Source organism: Heterodontus francisci, chromosome 12 (genome assembly GCF_036365525.1).
Source record: "Heterodontus francisci isolate sHetFra1 chromosome 12, sHetFra1.hap1, whole genome shotgun sequence".
Lineage (NCBI taxonomy): Eukaryota > Metazoa > Chordata > Chondrichthyes > Heterodontiformes > Heterodontidae > Heterodontus > Heterodontus francisci.
In genome coordinates this window covers 58444313-58461857 of record NC_090382.1, presented here as the reverse complement: position 1 = coordinate 58461857, position 17545 = coordinate 58444313, and the positions used below count along the sequence as shown (strand labels likewise).

The 17545-nt window shown below is 38.5% G+C and overlaps 1 protein-coding gene across 4 annotated transcripts; it reads left to right on the top strand.

Annotated features, from left to right (window-relative positions):
* The first annotated feature begins 8706 nt into the window (after positions 1-8706).
* On the top strand, positions 8707-13447 carry LOC137375600 (G protein-regulated inducer of neurite outgrowth 3). Of its 4 annotated transcripts, none has more exons than XM_068042967.1 (2): positions 8707-9135; positions 9736-13447. In XM_068042967.1, the coding sequence occupies exon 2, from the start codon at positions 9858-9860 to the stop codon at positions 11124-11126; it is 1269 nt and encodes a 422-aa protein (XP_067899068.1). In that variant the 5' UTR covers positions 8707-9135; positions 9736-9857; the 3' UTR covers positions 11127-13447. The 4 variants fall into 4 exon arrangements, with proteins under 4 accessions (XP_067899068.1, XP_067899071.1, XP_067899069.1 ...); XM_068042970.1 differs by lacking the exon at positions 8707-9135 and adding an exon at positions 9144-9265; XM_068042968.1 differs by lacking the exon at positions 8707-9135 and adding an exon at positions 9144-9290.
* The last annotated feature ends 4098 nt before the right edge of the window (positions 13448-17545 follow it).

The window sequence follows — 17545 nt, the reverse complement described above, 5'->3', positions numbered from 1 at the left end:
TCTGCGGACGAGGTCAAAGGCTTTGGTGATACATTCACCATACAGACAAGTTTCCCGAGGTCTTACATCTTTCTCAGCTGTAATCGGTTAATAACATGATAAAAACAAATCTCAATGTAGCACAATTTTTTGTGCCCATCTTAATCTCTAGGTTCTCTGCCCAGCTATCCGATATTGCATTTTTTAGGAAAACTCCCTGTTAATGTCTAAATATTGAAAGAAACAATACACGTTACAAATGAAGTTTAACTAACAATATAATATACTTAAAAGCAAAATAAATCTCTAGTATCTGTACAAATAATTATCTCATCACACTTATGCTCAAAATCTAACTTCTATACATAATGTTTGAATGAATTATTCTTGAGAGATTCTATTTTATAAGAACCTTCATAGTGAATGTTTTCGGTCCTTGCAATGTGGCAGCACATCGCTGTGCAAACCTGAGTACAAAGATCATATTAAAGAGATATGCTCATCTTTAGTCTCATGTTTCTGGTTGCACAACCCACACTGAATCTCTTCCAGCACTATACATGCACACTATTTTTTCTTTAATTATTTTAAATGGCAAACAGCAAATTCTGCCGATGATGAGTTAAAATTTTTGAATTAGAACTGGTCCACATGAATTAATTAGACTACATTAGAATGCTGTAGCGGCACATGACAAAATGCAGCTTATTTTGATCTTCTTGGGTTGGAATATTATAGAATAGACAGCCTGCTAAAGCTACAATGAATAGTGGTTTAAAAGCGTAGTCCTAATTGAAATGGTGCTTTACTACAATTTGATATAATTAAATTTGAAACAGTATAATAGTATACCTATCTGATACCTACATACCATCTTCAGTGAATTATCCTTCATATCATATTTAAATTGAGATGTAGAAACAGACAGGCTTTGCTAATCATGTTTAAAACCTTGCCCTCAAGTATTTATGGTAATCTTTTAGATAGTGCAAGAAAAAAAATCCACATTTTAATTGGCAATGTAGCACTGTTCCTCTCAACCCCAATGAGTACAATTTTACATAATATGGCTACTTTTTCCTGGTTCACAAATATTTTGCTAGAATTAACAGCAATCGTGGAAAACCTGAAAGAATTAGTGACAAGCTTTTTTCATTCTCTTCAGAATATGTAGTTTCCACAATAATTCTCAGAATTAAAGAACAACTGCTAATTACTTGGTACTTTATTAGTAGACTTCTTTATAAATAGATTTTCTAATAATCTAACATGCTATTGATATGCTATATGCATTAGCCAACTGCATGAGTAGTATCCTTTGTTGATGAAAGACTTAAGAGGTGATAGTTATCATAGAATATAAAAGATTTCCATCATTGGAAAGACTACGACATATAACTTTTATGTTTTTAAATTTATCCTGTTCAGGCAGCCAGGCCTAATTCATTAATTCATTGTTGAAGTTCTTAAGACAGATTTGCCCCTGCTTTCCTTTCATTGGCTATGTGTCTGGCTATAATAATTCAGGCTTTTGAAATGTCAATTAATACTTCCCTTGACTGGTCCTTGTCCCCCCTCCCCCCATAAACAGGAAGTATATTTCTTATAGGCTTTGCCTGCACTAGGTTTTAAAAATAGGGTGCAAGTTATGTAAGCACATCTTAAGTTTTCAGTCTGATCTGAATGGAAGTTATAATGCTCAACGTGGCCACAAGTATTTATTTGCAAATTAAACAATTAAGCCTGGCAACTCAGCAAATGCAACACACTATAACACCTTCAGAGATCTGTAAGTGTTAACTTTCTATTTTCAAGCTCTTCCTTTAATTCTGAAGACTTTGGTCTTCTTTCAACATTCAAAAGTTCACACAGCACTTCTTTCTTTTTGCCAATGCACTGCTTAATTGATGAACCTTGCCCCAAACAGCTTCTTTTTAAGTTGAATTCATAGATTGTATTTTCTTCCAGTAGCCAAAATGTTCAGCCTTTAGGCTCAGATTCTCCTTCAGTTCAGAACTGCATGCCAAAGGAACTATTTTGATATAGAGCAATAATGCAATCCCTCCTAGCAGAACTTTAAGCAACTTGGGATGTTTTACTACTTTAAAGCCACTATATAAAAACAAGTTGCTGTTGAAAATTAGATACATTACTAATAGGATGTTACAAAATTTCAGTAGAGACCTTTATTTATTTGCTCAGCTGTGGTGGCTCACAATTTAACATACCAAGAAACTGTTTCTAACCTTCCACTTTATTCCATCTCACATCTGCTCCATTTTCTTAATCACAGGAGCTAGATCAATTGAAGTCTACTGGCCATTCTACAATTTTTGAAAAAAAGAATAGAACCTATTTTGATTCTAGTTACATCTCATTCTAAAAATGTACACATATATAACAGTACACGTTCTCAATTTTCTTCATGCCTGATACATACAGTGACAGTCTTAAAGCCTCCAGGTGTTAAGCCAGCAATCAGGCTACAAATCCCAGCATGCAAAGCACTCTTTGCTGCACTGTAAAATCGAGGTGAAGGAATGATGCAAAAATTGTCAAGTTTTTCCCCTCCAGTAATTATATTAATATTTGCAACTATGTTAACATTAAATCATACATTTGCCATTAGGTCAATTCTAATAAATACAGTTGTCATTGTTTTATATTTTGCTCAAACGAATTACTGTAATACTGCGTTTTGCAGACTGGATGTTATAGATAAAAATATATTAATGTAGACAGACCATCTCAGTCTTCAGCAATCGATTGTACCTATTTTTCAAAATGATCTTGAAGGTACACGTATCTTTGTCAACAGTCCCTACATAACATGCATTTTGCACACATTATTTTCAGACAGTTGTGCAAAGGGAATTACACAGTTTTCTCTCTGAACAAAAGAGGCTTGCAGCTCAGGATCCAGATTTACCAGGATTCTGTTCTTAGCAGCATCTTTCTGCATGTGTTATGTGCACAAGCAAACAGGATTTATGAATCACAAATGTATGCAAACTTCCTGTTAGTCCATTGCCACATCTGTACCACAGGGATTTTTTGTTGGTGTTATTTATACTGAGGATATGCAGCTCGCACAAATATTTTTCACAGCCTTGGTAGTAGATGAAATGATACACTTGTATATTTGTTTACTAATCCTGTTAATAATCATTTCTATGCAAATCAGGCATATGTCACGCACCCAGAAAGATCTGGGAATTTTTGGCAAGCTCATGAGGAAGGTACAACATTTAAACAATTATTCAGATGCAACAAAAATCACTGAAAAGTGGAAAAGACGGATAGATTCTTGTAGTGCTGGGTTATGTGCCACAGCCAAATATGGAGACACTTTAGATAAAATTAGCGAGTGACTCTGAAAGACAGAAAAAGCAAAGGTTAAAAGGTGTGCAGCACAGGAATTTATTTAAATGCAAGGAGTATAGTAAATAAAGCTGATGAGTTGAGGGCACAGATTGACACATGGCAACACGATATTGTTGCTATAATGGAAACTTGGCTTAAAGAGGGGCAAGCATGGCAGCTCAACATCCCTAGATATAGAGTTTCCAGGCGGGATAGAGGAGATAAAAAAGGAGGGGGTGTAGCATTATTAGTTAAGGAATCAATAACAGCTTTGAGGAGGGATGATATGCTAATTAATAAACGAGGCCATATGGGTGGAGCTCAGAAATAAAATAGGGGCATCCACATTACTAGGAGTGTAATATAGACCCCCAAATAGTCAGAGGGAGATAGAAGAACAAATATGTAGGCAAATTTCTGAGTGCAAAAACTATAGGGCAATTATAGTTGGGGATTTCAACTACCCCAATATCAACTGGGATACAAACAGTGTGAAGGGCACAGAGAGGATGAAATTCTTGAACTGCAATCACGAGAACTTTTTTAGCCAGCATGTAACAAGCCCAAGGAGAGGGGGTGCAATTCTAGATTTAGTCTTCAGTAATGAAGCTGGGCAAGTGGCTGAAGTAACAGTGGGTGGCCATTTTGGAGATAGCGACCATAATACAGTTAGTTTTAGCATAATCATGGAAAAGGTTAAAGATAAAACAGAAATATAATTTCTAATATAAAACAAGAAATGCTGGAAATACTCAGCAGGTCTGGAAGCATCTGTGGAGAGAGAAGCAGAGCTAACGTTTCAGGTCAGTGACCCTTCTTCAGTTCTGAAGAAGCGTCACTGACCTGAAACGTTAACTCTGCTTCTCCCTCCACAGATGCAGCCAGATGTGCTGAGAATTTCCAGCATTTCTTGTTTTTATTTCAGATTTCCAGCATCCGCAGTATTTTGCTTTTATATTAGTATAATTTTTGACTTGGGGGAAGGCAAATTTTACGAAACTGAGAGGTAACCTGGTGAACGTGGACTGGACACAGCTACTTAAAGGAAAATCAGTGGCAAACCAATGGGAGGCATTCAAAAGCGAGATACTACAGGCACAGTCCCCACAAAGATAAAGGGTGGTATGGTCAAATCTAGAGCCCCCTGCTTATCTAGAATCTTACAGGGTACATTAAAGCAGAAAAAGAAAGCTTATGACGATCACAAATATCTTAATACTTTAGAAAGCGTAAGAAGTATAGAAAGTGCAGGAGTGAAGTAAAAAAGGAAATTAGAAAAGCAAATAGAGGGCATGAAAAATTATTGGCAGCTAAAATCAAGGAAAACCCAAAGATGTTTTATTAGTACATTAAGAGCAAGAGAGTAACTACGGAAAGGGTAGGGCCTATCAGAGATGTACAAGAACATTATGTGTGGATGCAGAAGATGTGGGCAGGGTTCTTAATGACTTTTTTTTCTCTGTCTTCACAAAGGAGAAGGTTGATGCAGACATTGTAGTTAAAGAGGAGGAGTGGGAAATGTTAGATACAATAAGCATGATGAGAGAAGAAGTACTCGAGGGTCTGACATCCTTGAAAGTGGATAAATCGCCAGGTCCGGACGGATAGCATCCCAGGTTGTTAAAGGAAGCCAGGGAGGAAATAACGGATACGCTGAGGATCATCTTCAAATCCTCACTAGATACAGGCAAGGTACCAGATGAGTGGAGGTCTGTGAACATTGTACCATTGTTTAAAAAGGGTGCGAGGGATAGGCCAAATAATTATAGGACAGTTCGTCTGACCTCGGTGGTGGGTAAATTATTAGAATCAATTCTGAGGGACAGGATAATCTGCCACTTAGAAAGGCACAGCTTAATCAGGGATAGTCAGCATGGATTTGTTAGGGGAAGGTCATGTCTTACTAACATAATTGAGTTTTTTGAAGAAGTAACAAGAAGGATTGATGAGGGTCGACATGGATTTTAGTAAGGTATTTGACAAGGTCCTACATGGCAGACTGGTCAGTAAAATGAAAGCCCGTGGGATACAGGGGAATGTGGAGGTTGGATGCAGAATTGGCTCAGGGACAGGAAACAAAGGGTAGTAGTCAATGGATGTTTTTGCAAATGGAAGGCTGTTTCCAGTGGCTTGCCACAGGGCTCAGTGTTGGGTCCCTTTCTATTTGTGATATATATTAATGATTTGGATTTAAATGTGGGAGGCATGATTGGGAAATTTGCTGATGACACAAAAATTGGCCATGTAGTAAAGAGTGAAGAGGATAGCCGTAGACTCCAGAATTACGTCAATGGTTTGGTTGAGTGGGCGGGAAAGTGGCAAATGGAATTCAATCCAGAGAAGTGCAAAGTTATGCATTTGGGGAGGGCAAATAAAGCGAAGGAATACACAATAAGCGGAAAGATATTAAGCGGGGTAAAAGAAGTGAGAGACCTTGGAGTGCATATCCACAGGTCCCTGAAGGTGGCAGGACAGGTAGATAGAGTGGTGAAGAAGGCATATGGAATGCTTTCCTTTATTGGCCGAGGTATAGAATACAAAAGTAGGGATGTGATGTTGGAACTGTATAAAATGCTGGTTAAGCCACAGTTGGAGTATTGTGTACAGTCCTAGTCACCACATTACAGAAAGGACATAATTGTTCTGGAGAGAGTACAGAGGAGATTTACAAGAATGTTGCCAGGGCTTGAAAGTTGCAGCTTTGAGAAAATGTTGGATAGGCTAGGGTTGTTTTCCCTGGAACTGAGGAGGCTAAGGAGAGACTTGATTGAAGTGTACAAAATTATGAGGGGCCTAGATAGAGTTGACAGGAAGGACCTGTTTCCCCTGGTGGGGAGGTCAGTTACCAGTGGGCACAGATTTAAGGTGATTGGTAGAAGGATTAGAGCGGACATGAGGAAAAACCTTTTCACCCAGAAGGGTGGTGGGTGTCTGGAATTCGCTGCCAGGAACAGTGGTGGAGGCAGAAACACTTTTTTTTAAAGGTACCTGGACATGTATCTGAAGTGCTGTAACCTGCAAGGCTATGGACCAGGTGCTGGAAGGTGGGATTAGATTGGGCAGCTAGTTTCTGGCCGGTGCAGACACTATGGGCTGACTGGTCTCCTTCTGTGCCATAATTGTTCTATGGGTCTATGGTTTTAAAAGGAAATGGAAATAATAGCCAGCAAGGAAATAATCTTCTAAAGGACTCCCTTTTAATATAATGCCTTTCACATCCTTATGCTACCCAAAGCTTGTCATGGCTAATGAACTAATTTTGAGTTGTAGTCACAGTTCTGTAGGTGAGCAGCAGCCGAGCAACAGCAATGAGATGAACGGCCGGTTATTCTGGTTTTGGATAGGTCAATTGGAGAAAGGATGTTGCCTAACTTGTTTTGACAACGTTGATCTTGGACTTTCACGTTCTAACTTTTTGTAGCAAGGATGCGGTCATCATCGACGTATTTTATAAAAATTAAGTGAATACAAAAACTAAGTTTATGTCAGAGTAAAACCCTCTGCCATTATTACAAAAAGTAGTTCAATAATTTCAAAGTTAATCCCTTTCCAGTGAAATTATTTTCTACCTGATGTGGTATAATCAGACTAAGCCTGATTACTTTAGATTTAACAATCTTGTGTACGGTATTCAGATTTTAAAATGCATATTGGCGGATTCAATAATTATGTTCATGTTTATTTTGCAATATGGTAGCATTACTTCCAGTTTGATCATGTATAATTTGGAACATATTACAAGGAACGAGGTTACCCTCCACGCTACTAATGTGTCGAACTATCCTGAATTAATTTCAGTGGTGCGAACAGCCTGCCGGATTTTCGCGAAATTAGCTGGGTAGCTCTTTCCCGGTACATTCTGGGATCTCATCTTCTACTTCCAGTTCTGACATTCTTCAATACCTGTACAACTCCAGTTTCTAACAGCAACTGAGCATTTCTCCAGAACACAAAAATGCCTGTGGTACAGATGTGGGCAGTGAACAGGAAATTTACATACATTTGTGATTCTCAAATCCTGTTTGCTTGTGCATCATTTGCGTGTAGAACACATGCTGTGACAGCTTTCTCTTCGTTTTAAACAGTATGTCCTCTAAAATTATTCACATAACTTTGAATATCGATGTATGCTGATCACAAGTCTTTCTCAACATCCGATTTATTCGCTGCAAATCTGTCCAGAGTCGGTGAAAATTTAAAAATTAAAATGTGTTCTATTGTATGTCAAAGGCATGCGGTGATTATGTAAGTATCAACTGCGATTTTCCTCCGATTGTTTCTTTGGCCCGATATTCCCTGCACTAAATTATATAACGATTTATCATTTGGAATGTGTAATTTACGGTCGCCTGCTGGGCACGACTGTTTCATTTCCTCTCGTATTTAAAGGCCAGCTTCGAGGCAATTGGAGCTTGCAACTGAGGCTAATAACTGAGTCAGTAATGCAGTTATTATTTTATTTTCTGGAGTCGATATTTGTAACATGTTAAAATCTGTCCACTGCTACTATCAAATCAGGACTAATAATAACTTTATATTAATTATTAGAATGCGAAAACAGTGAATGTTCCACATACCGAGCATTTTCTAGACCATGATTGAGGTGGCGATCAATTAAAAACAAGGTACTAAAATTGATACACTGTTGCAAATAAATGTTTGGTACGTTAACAAAAACACGAAACAAATCGAACTGCACAAAGCAAGTACCGATTGTACACGAATCCCAGAACTACAGTCCACAAATAACCGAATCCGAATTAAATTCCCCAATCTTTCAATATCCCACTTTTATTCAGCCCTGTATTAGAACCTTATATTTCTGAGTTCGCCTGTAGGCTGGTTTTAAAGACAAGGTATCACTTTACTAATTAACTTCATGTGGTTGTGATCAGGGAAATTGTAACACTTTGCAGACACGATCCTGATCCTGAAACACCTCCTCGACAAACCCCCCGTCCCGCCATATAAAATGCATAACTTTAACGTTTTAGGTTTAAAAGTCTTTCATTTTCAATGATTGTGAAGAACACAATAAACTCGGGCTCAAAGAAAAGGCCGCTTGTTATTTAGTTAATTATCCCCATCCCCTTTGAATCATTACTTTTCCCACACTGTGCTGACGTGAACCTTCCGAAAACATTTGGGAAAGTGAAAGGATCGTCAGGAAATGTGGCACTGCCCTAAGTCATTCATTCCAGTCAAAACAAAGTAAACCTAAAATACTGTTAAAGGGGATGTTGTCACCATTCCCACTTGGCGAGATACTCCCCCACACACTGCAGTTACACGCATGCTTTACCAATGCATTGCATGGCGATCCCATCCAGCAATGATTCTGATCAGTTCTTTGTTTTAAATCTCAAATAATCCAAGTTCTGAGGACATATTCTGTGTCTTGAGGTCATGTTCTTTTATTGTGGGAGGGTGCCATGCCTCGTGTGTCGGTGAAATGCTGATAAAGAGTTCAGGTGTCAAGAAGGAAACACAAAAAAGGGAGGACGTTTCCAGGGAGACTGATGCCTCCTCCACTGTAAGTGAAACAGTCCTTCCGCATGCAAAGCGGGAGTAAGCCAGATAAACAACAAACCGGGCAAAATCCGTGTGTTTCAGGAAAGCCCCGATCTTTGGCAGGATTACGGTGCTGTGCATTTTCCTAACTCGCCGACAACCATCTAGCCCCTGCGCTGCAAAAATCCCCGGAGGGCGAGGATATCCTTTTGACCAGCCCCGCCCGGGCTGGAAAGGGAAGAGCCAGCTTCGTCTGCGAGAGGCGAGTCCTCAGGTGGGGAGGTGAGTTCGTTCGCTGCCGGTTCCACCTCCGGTTGTCCAGCCTCGCCGGGTTACAGCTGAACATCTGTTTAATCTAATAAGCGTTTGGTGTATTTTTGATATAGGGAACAGGACAGGGGGAGAACATCGAGTGAGAAACTATATATTGACACTCAGTAGGTTGGAGGTTTAAATTGGGACTCCATCTAAAATGCAGGCAGTTGTGCTGAAAGAAAAGGGGAAGCGGGAAGATGTGTTAATGTTGTTCAGGAACAGCGGGAAGGGGAATGGTGGCCAATGCTCTATTTCATCGGGGTTGTTGATTTCAGGGTCAAAGGTTGCGGACAGGAGGTGGAGGTAATCCCAGTCAGACTCTGTTATCAGGAGAGAGGAATGCTGACTAGAAGGTTCTGTTATTACTGTCACTCCTTATTCCTGGTTTGAATAATCAACTCGAATAGCGCAATGAGCCAAGGATAATTTAAAAATTAAATGCCAATTGTTTAATTTTTTAAATGTTTTTTTCGTTCTTACCTGAAATAAGACTACTGACCTTTTTTAAAGAATGGTTCTTAAAAATCTGCATTTTCATTTTGTACACGATTTTTATTTTCCTTTCAGACTTGAACGCTTCCGTTTTCAGATGGAAATCTCCAGGGGATCTGAGCAAAACACAAACAGCCCATTGTAAGAGCTGAGAGCCCGGCCAGTTTAGTGAAAGCGCCACGTTACCATGAAACAAGATGGGGACCATAAAAGATCTCAATAGTTTGCAGTCCCCTGTTTCCGATCCAGTTGAGATGCAGAATACGTGTTTGCCAGAAGCTGGCGTTATCGCGACCTTCTGTAATAACCAAGAAGAGAAAGATGAAAAACGTGAAGTAGATTCCAACTGCCAGGCTCTTTGTTCCAGCACTTGTACAGCCAATAACCTGAACAATCTAAGTAACAACAGCCATCTGGTGGAGATCAGTGTTAATGTGACTAAAAGTACTAACGCAGAAATGGGCAAGGACTGTAAAACCCCAGGGAAAGAGTTGGATTTGAGCAAGGAACCGGGGCAGGAGGTGTCCAGCGGTACCTTCGGTAACAGCACTGATAACACTAATAAAGCGACAGGCCTAAATATAAAAGAAACCACAAGGTTGGATATTGACAGTTCCGAACCCAACCCTGAGACCCCCTTGACAGGATGTGAGCAACAGGACAGGGGAAATGAAACATTCCGTTGTACTAACCGTCAGCAGCCTCTTAGCCTGATAGAGATAGCAAAACCTACAAACGATGAATCAATTGTTCAGTCAGATAAGAACATGCTAGAAAATCATCAGCAGAGTGAGAAAGAGAATAAAGACATGGAGACAATTGACTGCATTTCACAGGTATCTACATCTGCCCCAACTAGCCAAGATGCTGAGGTGCAGGTAGCTATCCAAGTGCAGAGGAAATCAGTTGCCACCAGCCCCATGGCTCCTTTAGATAACTGTCCAGTATTTAAAATTCCTGATGTCAGATTACAAGATCAAGGGATTGAGAAGCCAACAGCATGTCTGGTGACCTCATCATCTGTTACTGCGCCATCTAGAAAAGATGTTGAGATGCAGGTGGATATAACTGTGCAATGTAAATCAGTAGCCACTGGCCCAATGACTCCATTAGAGAAGACTCCGCTGGCCACTCTCCCTGAGGTTCATGTGGAGGCAACGGAAGAGGACCAATCAGAGCCAGTGCGTGATGTCCAGTGGGATGAAAAAGGTATGACATGGGAAGTCTATGGAGCATCCATGGATGCAGAAGTGCTTGGACTAGCTATCCAGAAACATTTGGAAAAGCAAATAGAGGAGCATGGCAAACAAAATACTGATGTGTGCCAAAATGATAAATCCAATTCATTGAAAGGATCTTTGAGAAAGGAAGAAAACAAGAGAAGGCAAAGCAATGTTTTTCAAGCAGTTCTACATAACATAAGAAGTCCACAGTGCTGTACTCGTGGAAGTCCTGCAGCAGAATGATATAGGTTAGATCTGGACCATTGATCATGAAACATGAAAAAGTTTGTTTTCTCTGGGAACATTCTCTTTCAGTTCCCAATCTTTTTCATGTTTTACCTGGGTATGTTGATAAATCAGAAAAATTAATCTGCTTCACAAATAAAATATCATAAATACACAAGCAAGTGAAACAGATATACTTAGAGCAGATAATCTATTTCATTTCTTGCAGTTTCTTTCATTTATCTTAACTGATTTTAAATTGGAACTATTAAACAATTGTCCTCTGCATTTCCTAATGTTGCAGCAGTATGTGTGTAACAGTAACATGTACATAGGTTCACTGGTTTAACAAAAATTAGATGGAGTGCTATTTTTCTCCCCATTATCTGATCTTGCTAGTTGCAGATGGCTGGCAGAGTGGATCCTTGGCATCTACCATCACCACTCTGAAAAAGTGCTCCAGGGAGTGCATGGCAGTTCCCCAGGAATAATTATTTCCCTGCAGCCCACCTCACCTGTGGGGAATCATTGGCCTCGAGTTAGTGCCTCCTCACAGTGATGTAGTTATGATTGGAGATGGAACCCAGCTTCATACTGGTGCTATCATTAATAGATATTGATTGGGCTGCCCCACCATATCATCCAAATCTGCTTTTGTTTTTAAATAGTTTGGTGCTTTTTATTTTATTTTTATGTGTAAATATCATCAGAAAAAAGTGTGGCCCTTTTTAAAAAAGAAATGCCACTGCATAATTTGCTAAATCCTCCATGCAGTAGACAAATTAATTTTAATTTACACAAAATAAGGGCTTGCCAACAAACATTTCAAAACTTTCATTGAAAATAATTGGTGTTATGTTGCCTTGTTAACAGAACTGAAATTATATGAAAACTGAACACTTAAATAAAATTGTTTAACACAGTTGTATTAGGGTATTTTGAGATCAGTATCTTGCAGAATCTGAATAGAATCCTATTACTTCTTGGCAATTATGTTTCTATTTTTCTAACTATTTCTAGCTTTCCAGTACAGGTGTTATTCTAATTGGAATTGGTATAACTTGTTCGTTGAACAAATACAAAAAAACACCCAAAAATGTATAGTTGCCTCTGTTTAGTTAATGTCTGAAGTCATTTTTGTTATATAATAACCTGCTGGCTGTTGTCTTTAGAGTTAAATAGTATGTGTGCCAGCATAAATGTAGACTCAAGGTTTTGTACTTGGTCACTTTACAATGACATATTGTTATTATTGATCCTTTAGATTCCCACAAGCAGAAATCTGAAGGAAAGTGGTTGCTGAATGTAGTAATGTGTTTTTGAATTAATCCTTTAGGTACTCTGTTGAATGGATAGAAATAACAATTAAATATTATAGTTTGCTCCATCTTCTCATCAGAAATGTCTGTAACCTTCCTACTATAATTTGTTTTTCTTTGTGGAAAATGCTTCTTTTATTCACTTGATATAATCTATCTGTAAAACCTTGCTGTTTTGTGAGAAATCTCAATGCCAGAATTTGCTTCTTAAAAATATGTCAAGGTCAAGTTTCTGTTCCATTGTTATGAACATTTTATGTGTGGATTGTTAAAATAATATTATAAACCACAGAAATGATTGGAAGGATTAAAATACCAGTCAAACTCTTCAGCTGGAACACATTTTCCTTTAGTTTTAATAATAACAGGAATACTGTTCCATTGCAGTTGTTGCAGTACTTTCTTCATAACACCTTACCCAGTAAAAATGGAAAAGGATACCATAATATATGAAAACCACTTATGATCTGTATGCTTATATATAAAAACCACTTATGATCTTTTTTGCTTGAAATCATAATTCCTGGTTCTGAAACTGCTGGTAGGAACTGTTTTTATGTAACAATTTGTGGCATTGTGATGTGTACAACACTTAACACTTATATTATGTGTGGTCTAACCTAACATGAACCACCTTTGGACCTAACTAGAACATTTGCCCTTTTTCTCCAATTCTTTCTCTCATTATCCCTATGAAGTACTATCTCCAGCTTGTTACTCATTTTTGCTGTTATAAACCTTTTCTCTGCACCCTAATATCAATCTTGTTCTATTTTTGCTGTGTATGATTTTTATAATTCAGATGTATTGATTGAATACTACTCTTCTATCCCTGTTTCATAGTTTTTCTCTCTCCAAAGCATCACCACTAGTATTCTCTGCTGTGTAGTAGGTATTTATTGAGCAGTTATGATGTCTACTCAATGTAACTTGTGTATATTCTACTTCATATGTGCTTATATGGAAATTATTTTTCAGATGTTATTTGAAGTTTAGAAATAAACACTACCTTACCACTGATCTATCCCTTTTATGTGTTTGCTAAGGAAACAACAAGCCTTGCAGACACCTATTGAAGCCTCAGATTTCCACAAAACTGTAAGGGTTGTCCTCAAGCGTATATTACCAACGATTTCACCGCTGCAAAATTAAATGCAAAGAATAAATGCAATTTTATACTAAAAAGGAAACAGCTTCCTTATGTAGCTTGTCTATAATAACATTGAAGTGTGTTACAAATATGATGGACTACAGGTACTTGCAAGTTATTTTCTAAAAATAAGCCGTATCTTGGCACAGAACTACATAACTCACTCGACCTTTGAGCTTGTTTTTTTATGGCGCACATCATTCCATGGTTTATTTTTAGGTAAATTGCCACTTCCTTGTATGTCACCTCTGTTACGAATGCATTGATGAAAGACATCATATTGCTTCATCTTGCATGTTTCCAACTAATTGTAATAGGTAAGTTGAGTATTTGTACCATATGGATATTAAGCAGTGACCAAGTAAGTAACATTAATGTAGATGCACGTCAAACTTGCACACATGTAAAACAAGCCAATAAAAATTAGATTCATTGATATTTACTTAACATGCCTATTCGGAGTCACCACAAACTAGCTGATCATCTATACTGTTTTTCAGAGCCAAACGTTAATATGGTTTTGGATGTTAAACTTCATTCCAGTGTTGCAAACCGGAAAGATCCAATCTTGCAATTTCACCATGTGGACTTGAAGTAATTGGTTGTGTATATATAGATACCCTTTGTCATGATCAGAGTCTTGTCCAGTTTCAGGCCTTAAGAATATCCATATTATGCATTTTAAATGGTCCAGTGTTTTTTTTCCTAAAATGGATTTAATCGGGCAACTATTGTCTAACACGCAATGCCAAGTTGGATCATCCGAGATTGACATTGAAGTAGAAGGGGAGGATAAAAATATATCCCTGGCTACTACTTAAGGACACTTCAGAGGGACAAGTATTGCAGAAGCATTATCTATATTGGCATTCTTCCAATGGAAAACAGCATTTTATATCTAAAGATATTAAAGATGTAATCAGGAATCTCATCAAGTAGTCATTTGCTTTTGAACCCTACTTTAGTTAATAGTTTTGTTGAAGTGGGAGGATACACTTTTTAATTTATGCCCAATGCTTCTATTAATGCAACCCAATAACATGTAAGCTTTAGCTACAGTTTCTCTACACTTGTCATGAACCTTCAGTGATCCAGGCACAATCACACCAAGATCTTTTTCTGTCTTGACCTCTTTCAGCATTGTTCAGCAGGAGGAATGTAAGGAACTTTTTTTTACGCAGCGTGTGGTCATGACCTGGAACTCACTGCCCACAAGGGCGTTGGAAGCAGAGACTATCAATGATTTCAAAAGGAAATTGGACGGGCACTTGAAGTAATTAAACTTGCAGGGCTAAGGGGACCGAACAGGGGAGTGGGACTGACTGGATTGCTCCACTGAGCTGGCATAGACTCGATGGGCTGAATGGCCTCCTTCTATGCATAAATGACTGTATGACTAGTGGTGTCCTACAAGCATCAGAACTGGGGCCTCAACTATTTAAGATATTTATTAATGAATTAGATAACACAATCAAAAGCCATATTTCCAAGTTTGCCAATGACACAAATATTAGTGATAGAGTAAGTAGTGTGGACCAGAGCATAAAACTACAGAGACTTTGATAGATTAAGTGACTGGACAATACAGTGACAGATCAACTTCACCACAAGTAAGTGTGAGGTCATCGATTATGGACCAAAAAAGGATCGATCTGAATATTTAAATAGCAAAAAGCTAGGAATAATAAAGATCCAGAGAGATTTGGGGATCCATAAAAATGCAGTGGTCAGGTACAAATAAAATCAAAAAGGCAGATGAATGTTAGCTTCTATCACAAGAGGGCTAGAATATAAATGGGAGGAAGTTTTGCTGCAGCTGTACAAAGCCCTGATTAGACCACATTTGGAGTACGGAGTACAGTTCTGGGCACCACACCTTAGGATATATTGGCCTTGGAAGGAGTGCAGCACCAATTCACCAAAATATTATCTTCCCGAAAGTTAGATTATGAGGAGATATTACGTAAACTAGGCTTATATTCCCCTATGATATAAACACTTTAGAGGTGATTTAATTGAGGCTTTTAGGATTTTGAAAGTAATTGCTAGGGTAGATAGCGGGAAATCATTTCCGCTGGTGGGGGAGTCCAGGACAAAGAAACATAACCTTAAAATTAGAGGCAGGAAAAGATGAACTGGTCCATCAACTTTCACCACACCACAATGGCCCGACCCCGTCTCTTCAACCCCCTGCCTTTCCCCACATGCCCCACAACCATCTACTGGCAAAGGCAAAAAAGAAGAAAAATGCAGGGCCAATAAGGGAAAAAATACTCTTAAAATCCTCTCTGACCTACTCAGGCAAACAACACAAATCCAGGTGATTACATGAACCAAGTGTTTCCAGTAAAGGCACTTAACTTCTATATGATACAATCTCTGCCTCAGTCTGGAACCAGTCCAGCTCGTTCATGATGACGCACAGAGTGTCAGCATTCAATACACCAGCAAGCAATGTATTCCAGAGGCTCACAATTCTCTGGGAAAAGAAGAACAACCTAATATTCAGTCCATTCCTACTCTGACAATGTTTACACTTACGTCCCCTGGTCCTTCCCAATCAGTTAAACTGAAATATATTCTGTCAATAGGGACACTATCCAGACCTTTCATTATTTTATAGACCTCTATCAAGTCACTTCTAAGTCTACGCTGCTGTAAAATAAATAAACAAGATCCTAGAGCTATTTGAGTAGCTGAGATTCTTTAAGTTAGGAACCATTTTTGTAGTTCTCTGATGAACCTTCTACAAGGCCACTAAATCACCCACCATGTGGAAGGACCTAAACCATGCACAGTACTCCAGATGTGGTTTGACCAGCAACCTGTACAGTGTCAAAATGGTGTCCTTTAATTTAAGATCAATGGGTCTATTAATGCAACCCAATACCATCTAAGCTTTAGCTGTAGTTTCTCTACACAAGTCATGAACCTTCAGTGATCCATGCACAACAACACCAAGATCCTTCTCTCTCTCGACCTCTTTCAGCATTGTTCCCTGCAAATGATATTCCATGTTGGCCCAACCAACATACATTACCTAAATTAAATGCCATTTGTCAATGTGTTGTCCAATCCCCTAGCACATCTAAATCATTTTGGATTTGATTGCATTCCTCCACCATCTTAACCCTTGCCGAAGTTTTGGTGTCATCTGCAAACTTACATATTTACTCCCAACACCACTGTCCAGGTCATTAAGACTGTTTACGGCAACTTTTTGGCTGCGAGTTTGGCTGGAAACCAATTTGTAATCCAGTATTTCAAATTTCTATTGATACCACAAGATTCCATCTTGTGAAATAACTTATCAAAGGCTTTCTGAAAGTCCAGGTCGACATTGTCTACTGGATTTCCCTCATCCACTGCTTTAGTGACTTCCTCAAAAACTATTAAATCTTACCAGAAGCTATGTTGTGAACCTCTAGTGGTCCCTTCCCTTTCCCAGTGATCAGAAAGGTCATCGCTAATTAACCCTTCTGGCATCTTTCCAATAATGCATTATCAGGCTGATAGGTCAGTAGATCCCTGGCTCTGACTTGTTACCTTTTTTTGAAAATAGGAACTGCATGAGCTAGCTTCCAGTCTAAGGAAACTATCCCTGCCTCTATTGAACCACTGAAAGTACAGGCATTGAACAAAAAAACTTTCAGATGCTTAAAAAAGTAATTATATTAGGACAGTGGTATGCACAATATGTCCTTCAAAGATGCTATTTGTCCTCATAATCATTATGCACTTCCTGCTTGATAATTCCACCTATTAATCTTTGTATATTATCAACCTTGATAAACTCTTCAAACATATTGCTTTCTCCTCCATGTCCACAACTTTATGCCACTATATATGTATTTCCAGTGCTAATAACATTCTGTGCACACTATCTGCACTAATAAACTCTGCAAAACTATTGATAACGCAGTAAATTTTTAATGTTGCATCTTATTAAAGCAAGGGATATAAATGCT

Excerpts from the sequence above, each read along its gene's own strand:
- LOC137375600 (XM_068042967.1), top strand. The coding sequence starts at position 9,858 with ATGGGGACCATAAAAGATCTCAATAGTTTGCAGTCCCCTGTTTCCGAT.